The sequence below is a fragment of the Columba livia genome, chromosome 14 (assembly GCF_036013475.1).
Source record: "Columba livia isolate bColLiv1 breed racing homer chromosome 14, bColLiv1.pat.W.v2, whole genome shotgun sequence".
Lineage (NCBI taxonomy): Eukaryota > Metazoa > Chordata > Aves > Columbiformes > Columbidae > Columba > Columba livia.
In genome coordinates this window covers 11,361,750-11,381,120 of record NC_088615.1, presented here as the reverse complement: position 1 = coordinate 11,381,120, position 19,371 = coordinate 11,361,750, and the positions used below count along the sequence as shown (strand labels likewise).

Genomic DNA, 19,371 nt, shown 5'->3' with positions numbered 1-19,371 from the left:
CGTAATTTTCCTTCTTATGACACTGCCCAAGGTTCACAGGGAGGTATCGGGCACTGGACACCCTGCCTCACGCTGGCTGAGCTGTGGTGTGGGAGCCGCAGAACAGCAAGCCCGCAGGGAAGGGTTTCAGAGCCATGTGGGCAGTTTTTAGAAAGCAAGTAGCGTTTCCAGGTGCTGTTTAATTTCTCTGTGCAACGCGCTTTCCTCCGGCGCAAACGCCGCTCCCCCGCCAGCCCTGGCCCCAGCGGCCGCGCCGCCCGGCCCTGAGGTGATCCCGGGAGGGCCGCGGAGGGGGGAGTCTGTGTGCGCCGCTACTCGCGGCATTACGGCAGGAGGGGCGGGGCTCTGGGCGGGGCTTCAAACGTGGCGGCGGCTCAATAGGAGCGGGGCCGGGGCCGGCCCGGCCGGGCGGGCGGCGGCGCGACTAGAAGGGCCGGGGCGGTTCTAGAAGCGCGGCTGAGCGGGGTGCGTGCGGCCGGTCGGGTGAGCCGGGTCGGGGCTCGGGCGGGGAGGGGAGCGGCCGCAGGTGGAGTTGCCCCACAGCGTTGAGGGGCCACGGGGCGGCGGCTCCCGGAGGGCGGACGGGCTGGTGCCGCAGCCCCCTGGGGCTGTCGGGGGTCCCGCTGTGAGGAGCGCGGGGGTTGCGGCGGGGCCGTGGCTGGAGGTCGGGCTTGGGGCAGTCCGAATGGGGGGAGCCGGCTGTGAAGTGCCGCGGTTCAGCGCTCGGCTGGCCCTTGAGAGCTCCCCGTCCGCTGCGGGGTGTCCGCGGGTCCCGGGTACAGCCCCGAGCGGCCCCCGCGGTTCGGCGGCTCCTTATGGGGTCAGCAGACGCAGTGTATCGGCGTCTGGCCGGGGCACGGCAGCTTGGGCTGGGGAAAGAGCCGAAAGTGACGTTTCAAAAAAAAAAAAGCGTACAAGGGCCGATTCCCCTTTTCCTTGCCCTTCAGATTTAAGTCTATCTATCTCTCTGATGGTAGCACCACAAAGGTTGTTGTGTGCGCTGAGTTACCTGGCTGCGTGTGTGCTTCCAGCTGCCGCAGGCTCAGGAAAGACCAAGCGGTGTCTTAAGCTTCGTAAATTCACTCAAAGCCCCCTTGTTCTACTCCTGTCACATTTTGTTTTAACCTGAGATTTGTTTTCCAAAAACTACATCTTTTTTCTTTAATTTGTCAAAGCACACAGCTGCACAGCTGAGCTGGGGTGGAAATCAGGCAAACAGTTGTGTGTGAGTGGTACGGCGCAGAAATTGAAGCCTTGGTTTAAAAGGGTTGTGCAAATGCAGTGAAGAAGAGGCTGGTGTGAAAACGAAAGGTACTGCCCAGGTTGTTAGCACAGCTCAGCTGGGGCGTGATAGTTTGCTGTGTCATAGTAATGCAAAATGTGCTTTTTGACCAGATGCGAATAATTTTATTTCAAGCAGCGAAGAATGTCCTCATAACCTGGAAGCAAGGAGGAAAGAGGATGAGTAAATAAAGACTATGTTTGGAGCTGTCTGGCTTTGTGGTGTTTGGTATTTATTCCTAGCTGGTGATCACCCCGGTTTCTCAGTAAGTACTGAAGATAGGAGGATTTTGTAACAAGACCTCTTGCCCTGTTATTTTCTAGGTGTTCTGTGAGGTCAAAGCTGAGCTGAAAGGCCACGGCAGCTGTCTTCACCAGGCTAGCACTTCAGCTTTCTGGCATCAAGGACCTAGGATACAATCCTGCAGGTACATTGTAAGTATATGTAACAACCAATAACTGCCACTTATCTTTTAAAGGCCGAATATTATTCCACAGCTGTAAAATGGCATTGCTGTAACACTAACATGCAAGAATTTTGCTTCTTGCTTATGCTGTAATTTCTATAGATTTTTTTTTTTTAATGTGGCTAATCATACTCTGGGAAGCAGTGCAGGAAGTGTGAGCCCAGGGTATGATTATGTATTTCAAGGACAGTAACAGCAGAGGGAGCATGATTTACCATTTAGGATAAGAAGTTTTTCAGTCTAGGTTTAAGTCAGAAATCCAATCTGTTTATAATTTCCATGCTGTGCATATTGGCAAACTTCCAAAGAAGTGAGCTGTAAACATAGATACTTTTCCTATGACTAGTTCTGATTTTTGTCTGTTTTTCTATACATCTGAGCAATAAGAACACAGAGTATGGTAGAGGGCATGTTCTAGGTGGTTTTAGAATAGTCAACCCCCACGCATCTGAGATAATATCTGATTTTAATTGCTGATATTAACTGAAAGAAACGGTTCGCTGACAGGAGACCTTTTTATATTAAAAAACCTGTCTGAATAGGAAGGTTTTTTTAAACACTATATGAGCATATGAAAGGTTATGTTAAGTATCATGCTGAAATTATGGGCTTTGCACTGTAAAATGCAGTCTAAAATTTAATGCAGAAATAATGAACTCTAGTGGAGAATGTGGCAGTCTTGCTGTGTTCACTAACAGTGTGGTATATGACACCAGGCTGTTTTGTATGGGATGAGCTTGCAGATGCTGCAAAGTAAGATGCAGCCAGATTTGCTGTGCCTTACACTAGCGGGAATTTTCTTGCCTGTTGGAGTGCGGAAGAAATATTCTTTGCTATTGTTTTAAAAAAAACTTGTTGGAGCTAGTCAAGAGGCTTGTAGTTTTTAAGGTTGTTATAATGCAGGATAACACAAGCCATTCTGTGTTGGAAGAAATGCACGCGATTTTGCATGAGTGTACTGTATCCTTGTTAATGCGTGCAGATGAACAGCTTTTCCTACTTTTCTTTTGGCTTGCTTTGAGAAATACAAGGCAATCATGTTGTAGTATTTGCTAGGCACTTAAAATTGTTTTCAGACGCACATTAAACCCTTTGGCAGGAAAGGTGGTGATGTTGGCATAAGCTGCTTTGAGCAGTAGATCCCAGCATGTGCTGGAGGAATCAGTTTGATGATGAAAAGAGAACTGACTTGTGAGGAAGCACCTGATATTGGAAGGGAGCAATTAATGCTTTTTGCTGTTTGTGGCACTGGCAGTTTTGTGAATCCTGTGATGAGGTTCACAACACAATGTGGTCTGGGTACAGCACTGACGGGCATTTAAATCTGAAGTTCTTTGTGTCAGAGGAGTGGGGAACACTGGAGCATCTGGGTTCCTGTGGATAATTAATTTTGGCCCTGAATTACTTGTTTTGAAGTCTTCAGCCAATGGCGAAGGTTTTCTTTCTTAGGATAAAATTAATGTTTCCTTAGTAGTAATGATTTTTAGGTAGGTTTTATAGCTGCTATCATGTACCAGGCCTCTCCTGGTGAATGTGTCAGGCTAATCTGCAAGACTTGGAATACTGCTACAAGCTGGATGGTTTTTATGGCTGTTTTTCTTATAGAGATATTGAGAGAAGCTCTTCCTTGGCAACATCCTGAAAATCTGTTTATGATTAAGCCCATCTTTTGGCTCTGAACAAGTATAAGTATGTAAGCAATCTTGCATTTTTTTATTTGTTCTACTTTCTACTTAAATAATTAGTCTTATTGACAGCCATCAATACTGCTAGCAAGTTGTTGCCTGCTTTTGAAGTTCTGTTGTTTGTGGAGGGAGAAGGGGACAAAGCTGCATAGTCAGTTCACTGCTTCTTGCTGTGCCTACAATAAGATGATGGGTGGAAAGCACTGGTGTTTGGATAAACCCCAAACAGACCTGGCTCATCCAGGAGTTCAACCTCAAATTGCTGTTTGAGGATGGACCATTTTTCAGAACCTGCCATGTAGGCCGCAACTGCATATGCACCAATAACCCATCTGTGGCCTGAGGTGGCTTTGAAGTAGTAATGTGCTCGTTAGATTTCACCATGATAGTTTATATTTAGATACATGTGGAAGCAGCTGTTCTAGCAGCGATTTTTCCAGGTGTCTTTAATAGCATAGGCAAGCACAGAAGAGGATACAGGCTATAACCCTTGTCTGTGTCATCAGCTTGTAAGTTGTTGAGTTGTGATGGTTCAGAAAAATGGTAGTTAATCAGATTTCAACAGTATTTAGTTATGATACTTTGTCTCACAAGTATTATTCCCCTGTAGCGTGGGTCTGTAGAATGGAACCAAACCAGGGAACAGTAACTTAGCATAAATCATTGTTGTGTGCTTGGGTGTGGGGGGGAAACAAAGCCAAAACCCAAACAAACAAAAACCTGCAAAACAAACAAAACAAAACAAATAACCTGGAAGAAATAGAAAACTAGATCTGTTAGGAGTAATTACAATTTGTTGTGAAGGAAATATGTCACAGAGGAAGCCTGATGATGGAAGATAGTGACAGACCAGTGATTTCTGCTGTGTGCTGGGCTTAGTGTGGATAACATTCTGAAGTGGTGAGCTGGCAGTCTGCTGAGCAGGGATGGAATGCAGGTTTTTGACTAATTTCATGTGGATTAGCGACGTATTGTGCACTTATGTCTCTGTTCTCACTTTTTCTCTCCCTGGAGAAGCCCACCAGCAAAGGGAGTGCTGCCACGTATGTGTGGTGGTGTGGAAGAATACTGTGATTTTTCTTTTTCCCCTCCTGGATTTCATGTGATCAAAATGAGAGTTCACAATACAGCAAGACTCACACTCTGGCCTGATTTGTCATAATAAGCAGCAATAAGGGGTGTGGCTTTAATTCTTTCAATTACACAGACTGATGATATGTTGGTTCCACTTGGTTTAATTCTTCTGCATGAGAAGTCTGTGCATATTTGGAGCCTGGATGAAGGACTTGCTTTTGTTAGTCTCTGTTTTTAGTTAGGCTGTCAAGCAATTGGAGGGTTTTTTGACTTGTTTTGTTTTTCTAAGGACACGCTTATCTGGGAGTGAGAACTGACATCAGGAGTGCATAATCAGCCAGGAGATAGTGCAACTTGTGTCTTCAGTTACCTGTCCTGGGTGCTACTGCTATTACTTTTTTTTTTTAAGGAAAGCTGCAGAATGCAAATCGAGTCCACTTATACTCAGTTGTGCTGAGTGGTACCTGCTGCGGCTCTTTTGTGAGGTGAAGGGGGAAGAGGGGTTTTCAGCATGTGTGGGCAGAAGTGCTGCCTCCTGTTCCAAGGAAGGCTCTGAGGATCCTGCTCTTGTTCTGTGGCTACACAGGAGACTCCAGCCTATCAGTTTGATCAGAAGTGGAGTCCTAATGGGACTGGATGAGTAACAGGTATTTGTTTCCTCCTCCGACATGAAAAAAGTCCTTCCTTTGGCTTGTGTGGGAGCTGGCGTGAATCCCCCATGACTGGAAATGAAATTTAGAGTGGGTGAGGAACTGATAACCCTGGTAGATATACAATAAACTTCTATTCTGTGGGTCATGTCTATGTTTTTATAGCTTCTTGATTAAGAATTTTTAGAAAGCTTATTTAATACTAATGCAGTCTAACTTGTGGAGAAAAATTCCATTCTGGTCTGTTGTGTCTAGAAGAACCTTTTTTCCTTCTGCCGGTGCTCTCTGAAGTCTTGACAGCATGCTTTCCGGTGGGAGCCATGATTCATTGAGGTCTTACACTCTGAAGAAGTAAGGTGTTTGCACAATATCCATTTGGTTGGCTTTTTAGCTCTGCTGGTTGAACACCTTTAAGGAAAGGAGCAAAACATTAAATGTGTTGCTGTATGCAGAGAGGTTTAGTTCTATCAGTGTTGCTATTGTAGCTACAACAGTGAAAACCCTCAGGCAAGGCAGGGGTATAAGTGCTCATCTCCATCCTCATCATTTGAAGATGCTGTTGAAAAAAAGCGATAAATGCAGCTAGTATCCTACACAGACTTCTTTTCTGGCGTTTCCATGCGAAAAAGTTCTTCCATTCTCTGTTTGAATAAAACACACTGGATTTATAAACACTTATCTCAGTTATTGAGGAAAAAGGTGCTAAAGCCCCTTCTGCCTCTCTCACCCTCCTTGTTAGCAGATTGTTTGGTTGGGGTGGGCACGTGTACGTGTGCGTATGCACACATGCCCGTGCTGTCCAAGAATGTGGTTATAACATTATGTTCAGCCTCCTGTAATTCATTATTTGTGCTGATTTTCCAAGTAACATCTGTGAAAAGAATGTGTAGAAGCAATTTGAAAGCCCTGCAGCCAGGTGTCCTGCTTGTTCAAGCAAGAGCTTATGTCTCTGTTTACTGAAGTTTCTGTTTATTGACTCGGGCAGATCTGAGTAGGATGGTGAAGCTGTTAAAGATCTGCTGTAAAGACAAGCTGCTAGCTTTAGTAAGTGTTCTTCTTGGCAGATATCCTCGGCTATGAGAAAACATGGTGGGGAGGGGCAGGGTGGAGAATGCAGAGTTGTCTTGTTTTAACTGGAAAATTCCCTTGTAATTGTTTTGCCAGGCTTTGTGTAGTGCATCCAAAAAGCCACTTTATGAAACGATGACAGACTGTGCAGATGGACAGTTGTGGCTTAATATATCTAAATTAATGCACTTCCCAAGTGCTCTTGACTTGCTGTGCTTTCTGCTACATCGCTTATTGTGGCTTTTAGTATTGGCAGACCTCTGTGTGGTACTATTCATTCAGCTTTACTCGATTCTCACATTACCCATGTACTAGTCCTGAACTAACTTAAACAAGCAGTTTGGGAATATGTGGTTTGCAGGGGGGTGAGAAACAGAAGAGGGAAAGGAGAAGATGACTTATGCCATGAGACGTTTTCCTGCTTACTCATGCTAGCGAGCTGTGGTGGCAAATGTTTCTGATTCCTCATGTCTTTTGAAGCAATCAAAAGAATAATTTGAAAACAATCATATTGCCATGTGATAGAGAATGGAGCTATTTCTAATGTTCTTAATGACGGCAGCTTTATTGATGGTGTGTTTGGTGTTTAAGTCCATGGCACCAGTGAGCTCAGCTGAGGGTGAGGGCCTCTGTCTCCCCTCCAGCCCCCTTCCTCATCAGATTTAAGTGATTCCATTTTGCTCCCAATAGCTGCATGTTGTTTAATGTATTTGGAGTAAGAGCAGGTTGCAAGTGGTCATTTCCAGTCACCAGTTTACCCAGTTACAATAAGCAAGAAGAATAATTAATTGCTGTTTAGATGAAGGTGGACAGTTGTCATCTTCCTTTTGACACTGTGGGTGTTGTGAGAGCTCTGTGTTTGAGCAGCAGGGCTGTTCTGGCTGTTCTGCTTGGTGAACAGGCAGCTCAGAGCGAGCTGGGGGCTGATCCAAGTGCAGCGCAGGCTCCTCAGGTTCCCTGCGAGGGGCAGTCCTGGCCATTGGATGTACCAGGAGAGCTACAGCCCCCAGGAGGTTCTTCTGTACTGACCTCACATCCTTTATTTCACTTGTCTACTATTGTACCTGTCTGCTCAGACCGTCTTTCCCTTCCGTGCCCTCCATGGGCTGTGCTCTTGGAAACGGGACAGTCTGCTTTCAGTCTCTTGAGCTGGCACAGCCTTTGAAGCGCAGAAGTCATAAGGGCTGTGCCCTGAGGCCAGTGTGCTGGGATGATGCATTTTGAATAAGCAGAGTTGGAAATTTCACTTTCAACTTTTCCGACCGTCGCTGCCACTTCCACACTACAGAATGCTATATTTCTCTGTTTGGCTTTCTCACTATTTGTCTTTCTAGAGGGTTTTTATATAACTGAGTTGCACAGCATGCTACAAGTCTGTCTGTTTTATATTCCAATAATAATAAAAGTCTAAATTATACAACTTTGTATACTGTCCTGTTTTCCAGCTGTAATTATGCATAGAAGGCATTGAGCTGCCCTTGCAGAAGATCTTGTTCTCATTTTGTGGACGAATATGTTTCTTCCATTACTTCTGTCGTGTGGGCCTTTCATGAACTGCAGTGTCTTCCATTTGAATCCCTAGGAGTTTGCTGGATAGCATTTGAGACTGTTAATTAGCAGCTCCTGTAGTTAAAGGAGACTTCTTTTTCAAGCCTTACTGATTAGAATTCAGTCTTCAAGGCTGTATATAGTTTTCATGAGATTGGAATGAGTGCAGATGAAGATTAATGCCTTGTTTTCTTTCTTACAAATAAGTTAACCCTTTTTCCTACTCCTTTTCCTTTTAATTTGTTACAGGCTTGAGCTATCTGGAAGATGAAGCCCTGGTTGCAGTTGTTCTTTACCTGTACACTCTTGATCTGGCACACAGAAGCAGAGTTCTTCACCTCCATAGGTAAGGAAAGAACCAATGCATGATGTTGTGGTGTAGTTAATGTGATTGCTGAAATTGCTACAGTTCACAGTTGAAGCAAGTGATGTTCTTCATATGGCCCTATGAAACACTATCTGCATTAGGAAAAGCTGCTCTTTTGCATCCTTGATCCATTCTGCATTGCGAGTCTTGCATCAGTGCGGTTTGTTTGCAGTCGGGTGACTTTGCACATTGTGATCAATGTAATCCAAGTTTCTGTGGGGGCTCTGTCACTAAAGACAGTTCCTGTGCTTTATTAAGATTTGTGCACCTGTTATTGTTGTCTTGAACACAGCACAAACCTTATGCTAGAAAACTTAGTCCTGAATTTATGATTTTTAGAAAAGAATTTAAGTGACAAATATGTAAAACACTTTCTCTAACAGCACATGAAGTCTCCTGTCTTCTCAAAAAGCTGGAGTTAGGTGTCTGAAGGAAAAATTATCCACCTTACCTTATGCTTGTTTTGTAAGACCTGAGTAAATCCTGAAGTCTGTGCTGTTATAAAGCCTGAAAATAAATTGATTTTTATGACAATTTAGTTTTTGTGTTCTAATAGCTGTGACACAACCATGTACCACCGTTGTGGTCGAGTCTAAAAAACAGCATGAACTGAGTTTTCTGCTGTGGTGATCCATTATTTTTCTGTGGAATACCTTGGGGAGTTGACCCCCATAAGGAAATTAAGGATTAATTAACTACACCTGGCTGTTCTCCAGAATATGCTTTGAGCTCAGTGGGACTGTTCCTGAATGGTTAAACTCAAAACTCCCCGTGGTTTATTTTGCACGGCTGGATGGAACAGCTCAGGCAGAGGGTGCTTCACTGCTGACCTGGAGCACATGCTCCTGTACCCTGGAGTTTGCTTAACAGCGTTTAATTACATGTGCGTTATTTGTGCTTTTTTGTACACAGTTACTGTGAAGGATCACCTTTTCTTTACTTACCTATTTCTGAACCTTTCCTAACTCTGAAAATAGCACAGCCTGCTGACTTGCATCTGCTTAATCATGCCTCATTAATAATTACTTTGGAATGCTGAAGTTAAAGCTGTGGCTGCATTTGTAAATCTCATCCGGTCTTTCAGTGTTTGGTGTTTGAAAAGCAAAGTTAGTCATGGCAATTAGGATTGACATGCTGGCCTTTTTCACTAGCGCTAATCAGGAGAGAGTGTGTGTGTCAGTCTGTAACCATTAGTCTGAAATTTCTCTGTGCTTAATGTTAGGTTGTGTTTCCACAGTTACCCATATTCAAAAGCTGTAATTGTAAGTGGTGCCAATGGTTAGACTAATAATTCATCAGTGTGACCTAATCTGTACCCATATGTAGAACAGATGTTTTGGCAACTATTTAGATCTTTCGTTGCTTTGACTCAATGGCTGTATTAATGTCAAACCTCTTTTTTTATTGTCTTGCATATAGCTGTAACACTCAAGGTAATGCAGTGGCAGTGGAAGGGTCACAGCAAAGCTGTGTGGGCCATTGAAGTTGCAATTTTAGAAGCCCCTTGAAGTGTTTGAATGCCAGACCTGTATGTGTAATAGTTTTTGTGGTTTATGGTCCACGCCCTTAATTTGTCTGGTTTTTGTGGTGGTTTAATAGCCCTAAAGCGTCTGATATCTGTCTTCTGAGCTCTTGGAAAGTGTTACTTTTTTAGGTCTAATAAATGTTTGCTCCTACTCTGGTTTTAGGTCAAATGACAGACCTGATTTATGCAGAGAAGGACTTGGTACAGTCTTTAAAGGAATACATTCGAGCAGAAGAGATCAAGCTCTCTCAGATTAAAAGGTAAAGGGACAGGTTCACATAACAGGTGACAAAATGTTGTTTTTAAATTACAGCACATCTTTGTCATCACTCTTGCTGCTAGATCTTAACATTTCCATTGCTTGTTTGGGAACTGTTGTCTGCTGGGTGCTTCCCTCTTCCTTCCCTGTCCTTGTACCATCACAGAGCTCTAGTGGAGAAGATACTGGTCGTGTCAGAGGAGCCTTGTCGCTGCGAGTGAAACACATCTGGGTGCCGGTGCCCTGTGCTACCTGTTGTAAGCAGCACTGATGCTGTAAAACAGCAGCTACAGCACATCTCAGACATTATCCTAATTGCTGAGACCACTTGAAAGGCTTTTGCTGACAGCCAGTATTTTTGGTGTCCTTTAGGAAGACAGTTAATACTTTTCTAGCTGAAAGTAATATCACACAGGGTGTGACACTAGAATAGTCTAAATGAGGTCCAGGTTCAGAAGAGCTGAATGCCTGTAAATGGAGCTGTGCTTTCCAAATAATTTCTAAATTCTGGGTGATATGTGGTAGTTTGATCTCCCTTTTGGGGGCTGTAGAGTGGGGGCAAGGCTATGGTGTGGTGAAATGATATGAATTCCTTGTCACAAATGTTCATTTCTTGAAAAACTGCCCTTTGGCAGAAAAGCAGTCACCTCTTCAAGTGTTGTTAAAGAAAATGCCAGTTCAATCCATGTAGAAACTGGTCTTTTTTAAAAAAGTCTTTTTTTTTCATTGACTGAGACATGCGAGTGCTTTTTTAATGTGTTAAATTTTCAGTTGACTTGTATTTTGGTGTATTTGTAAGCAAGAGTATTCTATCACTGTCAATATTTAAGCCCTTTCGTCCTGCTAGAATATGCTTTGTAAGAGGTGTTAAATTTTATCATTTGAATATTGTAACACTTTTCAGTATCCAGAGATATGTTTGTGATTCAAAATCATATTGTCATGTGAGTGAAGAGGCTAGAACTTGACTGTATTTACTAATTTGCAAAACAAATATTAGGAGTAGTGAGAGTCTAAAAGGGAGGTGCAGGTGAGGCTGGTCTCTGCAAAGGATCTCAGAAGAGTCATCTTCTGTTTTCTGTTACAACATTGTGCTACAGAGAAGCCAGGTAGTCTGACAATGTTTGTAACTGTAGTTTGTTCATTATTTATTGAGTTTGAAATTACAGGCTGGAAGGGGACTTCTTATGTTCAGTTATTAGTTTACCTCAGCAGTTTTCTTCCTATTGAGTACTGGAGAGAGGAGTTGGGCCAGATGTTTTTGTTAAGCGATAATATGAAGAGCAAGAGAATAAATTCTCACTGTAGCATCAGCAGTTGGCAGTTCAAATGTACCGTAAGACAGAATATGAAGTTTCCTGCTGTGATTTCAAAGCTCAACAACAGTGTAATCTAGGTGACTGACAGCACTGCCGTGTACCATGTGAGCATTTCCAGCCTGAGAATCAAAGCTTATGGTTTAGTTTCCATAAAGCTAAAAAGCTCTTGGAATTTTATTTACACTTGTGTTTTATCTAAGAGATAAATGACACTCACAGTGATTGTGTGCTATATTTTCCGAAGTGTAGTATGCTGAAAATTGATGATTAAGACTCATTGTGAGTGAAATGCGTGCCTAGTTGTAGTAAGGCTTAAAATAGTAAGCAGAGAAACCAATTCCTTTTAAAATAAGACTTGTGATTAAAAAAAAAATCAGTTATACTTCACTTTATCCTTGTGAAGTTGAAAACTGATTGTGATGGTGAAAGCAGCAATAAGTTGATTCTAGCTGGGCAGTTAGGATGATTTCAGAAGGAAGACATGCATTCATAAATTGTTCTCAGTCTGAGGTGTGCGCTTCTCATTCCAGCTGGGCTGAAAAAATGGATGTACTGACTAGCAAATCAAGCTCTGATCCAGAAGGATATCTGGCACATCCTGTAAATGCATATAAACTGGTGAAGCGTTTAAATACTGACTGGCTGGAATTGGAAAACCTGGTTCTTCAGGATACAACAAATGGTAAGGAGTTACAAGGGAGAAGACACCAAGAGGTGGCCTTACAACACAGTTCTTTGTCCTCTTTGTATTCTGGAAAGTGGCAAACTCAGCTGTGGTTTAAATATTATTGTCAAGTTTGGTTGAAACTTAAACTAGTGACTGGTCTCTTGTTTACTGGTTACCCAGTGAGTGAAACTTGTCACAAACACAGCTCAGTCATGACTCAAAGAAACTGTTACCTGCTTGGTTTGGTGAAAAAGGAGAACAGGACATGTTCAAGTTGTCAGCTGTGTTGGCAGCTATTGGGTTACTCCTAGTCTTGAGGTTTATGTTCCTTTAAACTTACTCATCTGCTCTCCCAGTCTCTTGCTTCTTGTGGTGATCATTGTTTTTTGACCATGCTGATCAGTAGATAAGATTTAAGAATCAAAGTGAGACCCATACTGAATTGTTGAAGGAATATGTATCAGCCTCAGCATTAAGAGCTGGCAGATGTTGTAGGCAGTCCGATAACAGCGTAATATATACAACTGTTCTCTGTAAACCTATCCTTCTAAATCAGATGTTTCCAGTACTAAACTTTGGTTTTGCATCATATTGTCAAAGTGTCTGCTTGCCAAAGCTTTTTTTTTAAATGCAGGTTTATTTTTATTGGACTTATTGAAAGCAAGGGAGAAGAGGCTGTGTTTTTGAGGCAGAACACTGCATGTTTTCCCTTTCTACTCTGCATATGCTAAAGTTTAGGTGCTTGGAAGATTTTTTCAGCCAATATTTTTATTGCCTTTTGGAATAGTCATCCTAGATGGAAATAAAATACTCAGTTCTATTGAGTGCTTCTGTCATTAATTCATGCTTGCTGCATGACTGGAAATGCCCAAATAGTTTTCCTTCAGTGGATTGCCCCCACTTCTGCCTGCCTGACCTGCTGTGCAACCTCTGCCTTTGTGATGCATTTAATTTTATATCCAAATGTCACTTGGGTTTATTTGTCAGGTTTACAAGACACTTGCTCATAAGGTGTTACCCTTAGGGCATCCTGGATCAGTTTCTCTGTCCCTTGAGCTGAAATTTGAAAAGCTTTTATGGCTTTACAGGTCAGAGTAGTTTGAAATTGTTGTTCAGTACTATGATCTGCAGTTGTGTCTGTGGGTATTGCAAGAGAACTGATGAAAGCTGTTAAGTTTTCATGCTAGAAATGCATTAGAGGAAAATGAGGATCGTTAGATTCACATTGTCCTGTAGCAGTTGTATGGTACAATATCCTTTATCTTTTACTTGTGAGCTGTAGTTCTTAAAATGGCACAGAAAAAAATGTTTTTGTAACTTGGGAGCCTAACAAGAGGCTTGAAATCTGGATTATTTGAATCGCAATTCCCAAAACAAAGCAGATGTTTCCTTTTCTGTGTTAATCTGGTACTTACATTTGTTCAAACTCTGGAAGTAACATCTCTCCCTTTTACTGCAAAGGCTTTATTGCAAATCTTACAATTCAGCGTCAGTTTTTTCCAACTGAAGAAGATGAGACTGGAGCTGCGAAAGCTCTGATGCGCCTGCAGGACACGTACAAACTGGATCCTGAAACACTCTCTCGAGGCAATTTACCAGGTAAGTGCATAAGGGTCTCCTTTGCATGAAAAGAAAGGAAATGGTGACATCTTCAAACTCTCCAAATCTCCTTTTTCAGTAGTGAGGAAGGACAGTAGTGCTGAGAGTCCAAGCAGCTGAGATGCTTGTGGACATCTCTGCTTCGGTACTTTGAGAGCAACCTTGAGGTTCTTCCCACCCAAGCTGAAGAGCTGTGGTCTGCAGTGACCAGCTCAATTAGTGTTACAAAAAAACCCCTGATTTTTCTAATCACTATACCAGAACAACAAAGGATGCCATGCTTTCTTGTGCTGGTTACTGTGTAGGCAAATGCTGTGTGTGCTTCCCATCCCATAACTTATGAGCCAGGTGAAGGAGCTGCTCCATAATTCACGGCTCTTGCAAAGCTTGACTCTGTTCTTGTTTGCTGCAGTCTTCCAGTGAGGCTTTGGTTGAATAACTTTGATTCTGTTCTTTATCTATGAAATGAGGATTAACAGTTGTTGCCACAGAGGGATGTTTTGGAAAGTACACAGATATATTGGGATGCTTCAGTGTTTTGGCAGCTGAGTCTTTGTTAATGTTTGTTGCTGCTGCAGACTCACTGAAACAGGTTACAGTTGCTGGTAACACACTGTTTACAAACTGAACTGATTGGAGTGTGGGTAGATGAGTTGACAGAGCAGTTTTAGTCATTATATGTAGGTTATTAACAATGAACTTAGAGCTATCTGTGCATCTGCTGAGCTGGAGCAACTGGAAAACAGTGCAGAGTTAGTCAAATGGATACCTGGTTTGGCTAAATAACCATCAGCTTGCTTATGCACAATATACATCTCCAGTAAACAGCAAACAAGTCAGCTCCGCATATAGCCACACTTCACTAATCATCTAGCAGTGTTTGTTTGCAGGTTCAGTAAAATCTGTTAAGCTGTTAGTCTGCTCTGCCTTTGTCTACAACAGAAAACACAATAACTTTACAGTCTAATTTCTACATTAAACTCTCTTGGTTTTCAAAGAATTAATGCCACAGAATTAGGATAGAATTTAATCTTTAATTCTGAAGGATCAGTTTAGTACAGAACATAAAATATTGTTTAAGCGCTATCTTTTAGAAGCCTTTTTGGATGATAAAAGTATGTATTTACAAATATTGCTCAGTGTGCTCTGTGTATTTGAAAGCAAAGATACTTCTGTGTGGATTGTTTAAAGCTATCTTTTGTTTTCAGGAACAAAGTATAGATCCTCTTTGACAGTAGGTGATTGCTTTGGTATGGGGAAGACTGCTTACAATGACGGAGATTACTACCACACAGTGCTCTGGATGGAACAAGCCTTAAAACAACACGATGAGGGGGAAGATACGACAGTCAGCAAAGTGGAGATCCTAGATTATCTCAGCTATGCGGTTTTCCAGTTTGGGGATTTACATAGAGCCATGGAGCTTACCAGACGTCTGATATCCCTTGGTAAGAACAAAAGATCTGCTATTCTAGTGCTGGGGACTGTTGCCAACAACAGTCATGGCCCATACATATTGGTCAGCTGGCTGGAAGGATATCTTGCCAGATGACTTATAATAAATGCAGGTCCCAGAAAAACAACAACCAAAACCAACCACAAACAAAAAAAGAACACAAAACAAAACACAAAAAAAAGCCCCTAAGAAACCGGAAAACAAAACCAACCCAAACCAAAAAAACAACAAAACAAACCAACCCCCACCCAACAACAAAAAAACCCAAACAGCCTACTTACACAAGAACCCAAATGTGTGTCTGACTGCAGTACTTCTGTGCTTTGCCTCAGAGTACCAAGATGTGTTTGGTAATGGTTAAAGCCTGTGTTGTCTCAAGTGGAGATCAAGCCTGCCATGGACTTAGGCAGAGTCCTCTGTCTTCTGTAAAGTCCTACTGACTTCACATATTCCTCTTTATTCCTTAGTGCAGGTACCCTTTGATGCCAGAAGATTATTTGCCTGAGATCTTAGTGTTTATTTCTCAATATCCATAACAGATATTCATGAAGACTTCCTTTATCTCTGGTCTGTTTGTAGATTTCTCCTGTGTAAGCAAATAAGCATTGCTTCCTATCCAGCTTTGCCTGCTTCCTGCATTGGAAAGGTTTATCCTCCCCAATTAGTTAACATCCACTGTGTTATGTATTTATATGGTTTTTTTTAGTCAGCTGCAGCTCTTAGTTTAGATGATAGCTTCATCCTGAGCATGGGTGAAGCCTTTGTATTGAGAAATATTTCAGTTTAATTTCTGCAGGCATTGGAATTCATAGATTAATATTTGCAAGCATATGAATAGGTATTGATTCAAGTTCCCTCTGCAGCAGAGTTTAGTGCTGGTAGCAGAAAGTAAATCCTTATCAGCACTGAACAGTGGAACAGACTCAGCAGTTCCCTCTGGGAGCAGCAGCTTCCTCTGCTCTGGGCTCGACTTCCTTACCTGGCCACAATTAGTCTGGGCTCTAATGAGCGGTTATTTCTGGTTTAGTTCTGTAAGATAAACACAATTAGCCTGGGAGGGCCAGAAGGAAAAAAAGCTGTTCTGGGTGCTGATGTTGAGAAACACTGGTAGATAGACTATTGCTCTTTCTTAGTTAAGCTGGGTAAAGATCTGTTGCTGATGTTTAGTGATTCATACCAGGATCATTAATAAATCACTAATGGTAGGTCCAGTGATGCTAGTGATCCAGTATGCCTTCAGATAAACCTGTTACAAATGTCTAAAGAAAGATGACCTGATCTGGTTGAAGATGTTCCTGTTCATTTCAGAGGGGTTGGGATGGATGACTTTTGAAGATGCCTTCCAACCCAAACTATTCTGGGATTCTGTGCTGTGGATGGGCTGTGAAGTGGTAACACATCCCTCTGAGCTTCCCGACTTTGGAGGAGGTGTTTGGGACTGAAGTTTGTGGCTGTGCCTCCAGTGCAGCCTGTGGTTAAAGCATCCTTGTGTGGGACAGAGTGTGGGGAGGAGGGGTGCAGCAAGTGATGTGGTTTAGTGCTAGAGTTAGGGTAGGTTATGGTTAGACTCAATGATTCTGAGGGTCTCTTCTAACTGAAATGATTCTATGATTCTAATTTGATTAGCATGACCTCTGCTGATGAGCTCTATGATCTGCTTATCTGGGATAGAACTGGGCAGAAAAGCTGAGAGAAAAGGACAGAAGACCAAAATCTCTTTTTTTTTTTTTTTTTTTTTTTTGGAATATAAGTTTTGTGATAAGTCCTTCCAGCAAAGATTCTTTTGTAGCCTGTGCCTGCCCTCCCTCTGCAAGGACAGATGTCCTAGTGCTGGTTTTCAGTGCCAACTGGAGCCAATGCCTTTGGTTGCCTGATAATGCTTTAAGAAGGGGAAAATTGCTGTCTTAATACAAAGGCTTGTTTGTATTAACAGTTTCTGAGATTACATAAATCACTGCTTCTTTTTTTCTCCCAATGAAGACAGTACTCACGAGAGAGCAGGCAGTAATCTGCGGTACTTTGAAAAGTTGCTGGAGAAGGAGAGAGAGAAGGAGCAAGAGAAGTCAAACAAGACCATGACAACGACTGAACCAGTGGTGCAAAGTGGTGCCTATGAGAGGCCACTTGACTATTTACCAGAGCGTGATATCTATGAGGCCCTCTGCAGAGGTGAAGGGGTGAAAATGGTAAGAGAAAGGCAAGAATTTCCTGACTATGCTGCCTTTGCATAAGTGTCCCATCAAGCCTGACCACTCTAAGTTTTTCCTTCTGTGAAGCTGTTTTATTTGTTTTTTTTAAGAAAAAATTAAATGTAGTTCTGTCTAGGCTGAGATTTGTACCTTAAGTCTTGGTCTCTCTATCTTCAGCTGTTAGCAGCTCTCAATTGTACCTCTTAAAGGTTGTTGAAAATTGATTCTCCTCAGTGTGTCTACTGAGCCATTTCAAATGCTGGCTGTACAGATGTACTAGGAGGCTTTTTCCACTGAGAGCTGGTTGTGCTTTGCCACGCTTAGGGAATCACGTTATTCCTTTCCTTTTGCATGTTAAAGACGTGTCCCTCTGGAGTGACTATTTTGACCAACCAGTTGCCAGTACTTCTTGACAAACATGGTTTTAATTCTCAGTGCAGGGAAAGGAATTAATTTATTCCATCTGCATATAAAAAACAGACTTTTTTGCAGCTTGCTGTTTGTGTAGTTGTTTGTTTACTTTGTAACCTATTATGATTTAATTCTCCTAAAAGGCAGTATTTCAGATGTTGCTCAGTGGTATCTTGTGTGGCATATGTTGTTTATTTGCAGTAAATTGCAACATCACACATGCTTACCTCTTAAATGTGTTAGTCAGCCAATGGTTTTTACAGCATTTGTAGAATGAAGCTCATTTTCTTTTTTGTCTTGCCTGTTTGAAGTTCCTAGAAAGTGATTGAGCAAACTGTTTTGTGTTTTGTTTTAGACACCTCGAAGACAGAAAAGGCTGTTTTGTAGGTACCATGATGGAAACAGAAACCCTCATCTGCTCATAGCTCCCTTTAAGGAAGAAGATGAATGGGATAGCCCTCATATTGTACGATACTATGACGTCATGTCTGATGAAGAAATTGAAAAAATCAAACAACTAGCGAAGCCAAAGGTAAGTTTCCCTTCTTTCATCTCACTAATGACTGCTAATTCCATGGTTTAATCTCTATTAGCAAAGACTAGGCAAAGGATTTGAAAGATCTGGTTTCATACTACAGATGATACACTGCAGCTGTGAGCCTAAGGGGAGCGATTTCGATACTGCCTGGTGATGTAGGACCATAAAGCCCAGGCTCCTGAAGGTATTTATGCATTGTTGCACTTAATTATGTGAAGTTCTTAGTAAATGGCTTAGAAACCTTTTAGGAAACTTGTCGTGGTTGCGATGGACAAACAGCATAGACCAAGTTCTTCCAGGATGAACGTAATGGATCCATTAATTGCCACAAGTGCGTTTTTATACAGTTTTACCAATTCATGTGTCTCTTCACTATTGGTTACAAGTTACAGCAGTAACATCTCATTGGCTATTTTTGCTATCATCAGTGTTACTCTTTTACTCCCTTCTCTCTCATGGTTACATCCTTAACATCTCTGGATACTCCTTTACTCCCATCTTTCACACGGGTAGGCCTGTGGAGTCCTGGCCAGTCATGTTGGCTGAAGTAATCCACATGTTAGTCTTTGTCTGTGCAGGCATCCAAAACGCAGCAGTTGCAGCAATCATTGTCAGGAAGATAACACAGGTTTCACATTACATGCTGGCAACCATTGCAGCCCTTGATCTGTAAAGACACAAGCATAGCCTCTCCCCCAGGTTGTCAATTGATGTGGCCTTTTCCATTGACCATTAACTAGTGATTTGACCATAACTAATGTAGATTCTTTCTGATTTAGCATGTTTTTGGGTCATACTTGTGAAGTGTTTCATCACAGGGCAAATTTGGGCTGTACCACTTAGTTGTAAGTGATTCACCATATACAATGCTTTTGACAATTGGTTTTGTGGTGTTTTCCCTACTTCTTCCCCCCCCTTTTTTTTTTTTTTTAAAAAAACACAGCAAAACCAAGCAGTTCAGAATCAGATGTGTGTGTTGGACCTTGACTACGTACTCAGAATCGCAAATCAAATTTAGAGGTTCCTCCTTAAAAAGCTCTAAGTAATGTAAAGCTGCGCCAAGTTCTGCTAATTGGGTTGAACCTTCAATAATTTTTACAGATGCCACGAGTGGAACTGCAGTGTACTCCTGAAGCCACACACAGCTCCTTGGGAATAATGAGATATAGGTAACTCAGTGCAGAAATAATTTGTGCTCTTAATAATTCCCAGTCTGGGAGCTGGGAAGAGCAGAGTACTTGTAATGACAAATGCACAATGCAGTTTTC

The 19,371-nt window shown here is 42.2% G+C and overlaps 1 protein-coding gene across 22 annotated transcripts in view; it reads left to right on the top strand.

Annotated features, from left to right (window-relative positions):
* The first annotated feature begins 338 nt into the window (after positions 1-338).
* P4HA2 (prolyl 4-hydroxylase subunit alpha 2) overlaps positions 339-19,371 on the top strand; it is a 30,907-nt gene continuing 11,874 nt past the window's right edge. For 5 of the 22 annotated variants that reach the window (XR_010466160.1, XR_010466156.1, XR_010466157.1 and 2 more), the window contains exons 1-9: positions 353-483; positions 1,606-1,709; positions 8,023-8,119; positions 9,829-9,925; positions 11,774-11,925; positions 13,372-13,509; positions 14,718-14,957; positions 16,946-17,151; positions 17,921-18,097. Coding sequence is in view for 13 of the 22 variants with exons in the window: in XM_065030012.1 (XP_064886084.1) it covers positions 8,041-8,119; positions 9,829-9,925; positions 11,774-11,925; positions 13,372-13,509; positions 14,718-14,957; positions 16,946-17,151; positions 17,921-18,097 (1,089 nt within the window). In the remaining 9 variants the exon portion in view is untranslated. Of the gene's footprint in view, positions 484-1,175; positions 1,312-1,605; positions 1,717-8,022; positions 8,120-9,828; positions 9,926-11,773; positions 11,926-13,371; positions 13,510-14,717; positions 14,958-16,945; positions 17,152-17,920; positions 18,098-19,371 lie in introns of all 22 variants that reach the window. The other 17 variants (XR_010466161.1, XR_010466158.1, XM_065030013.1 and 14 more) reach the window with 9 other exon arrangements.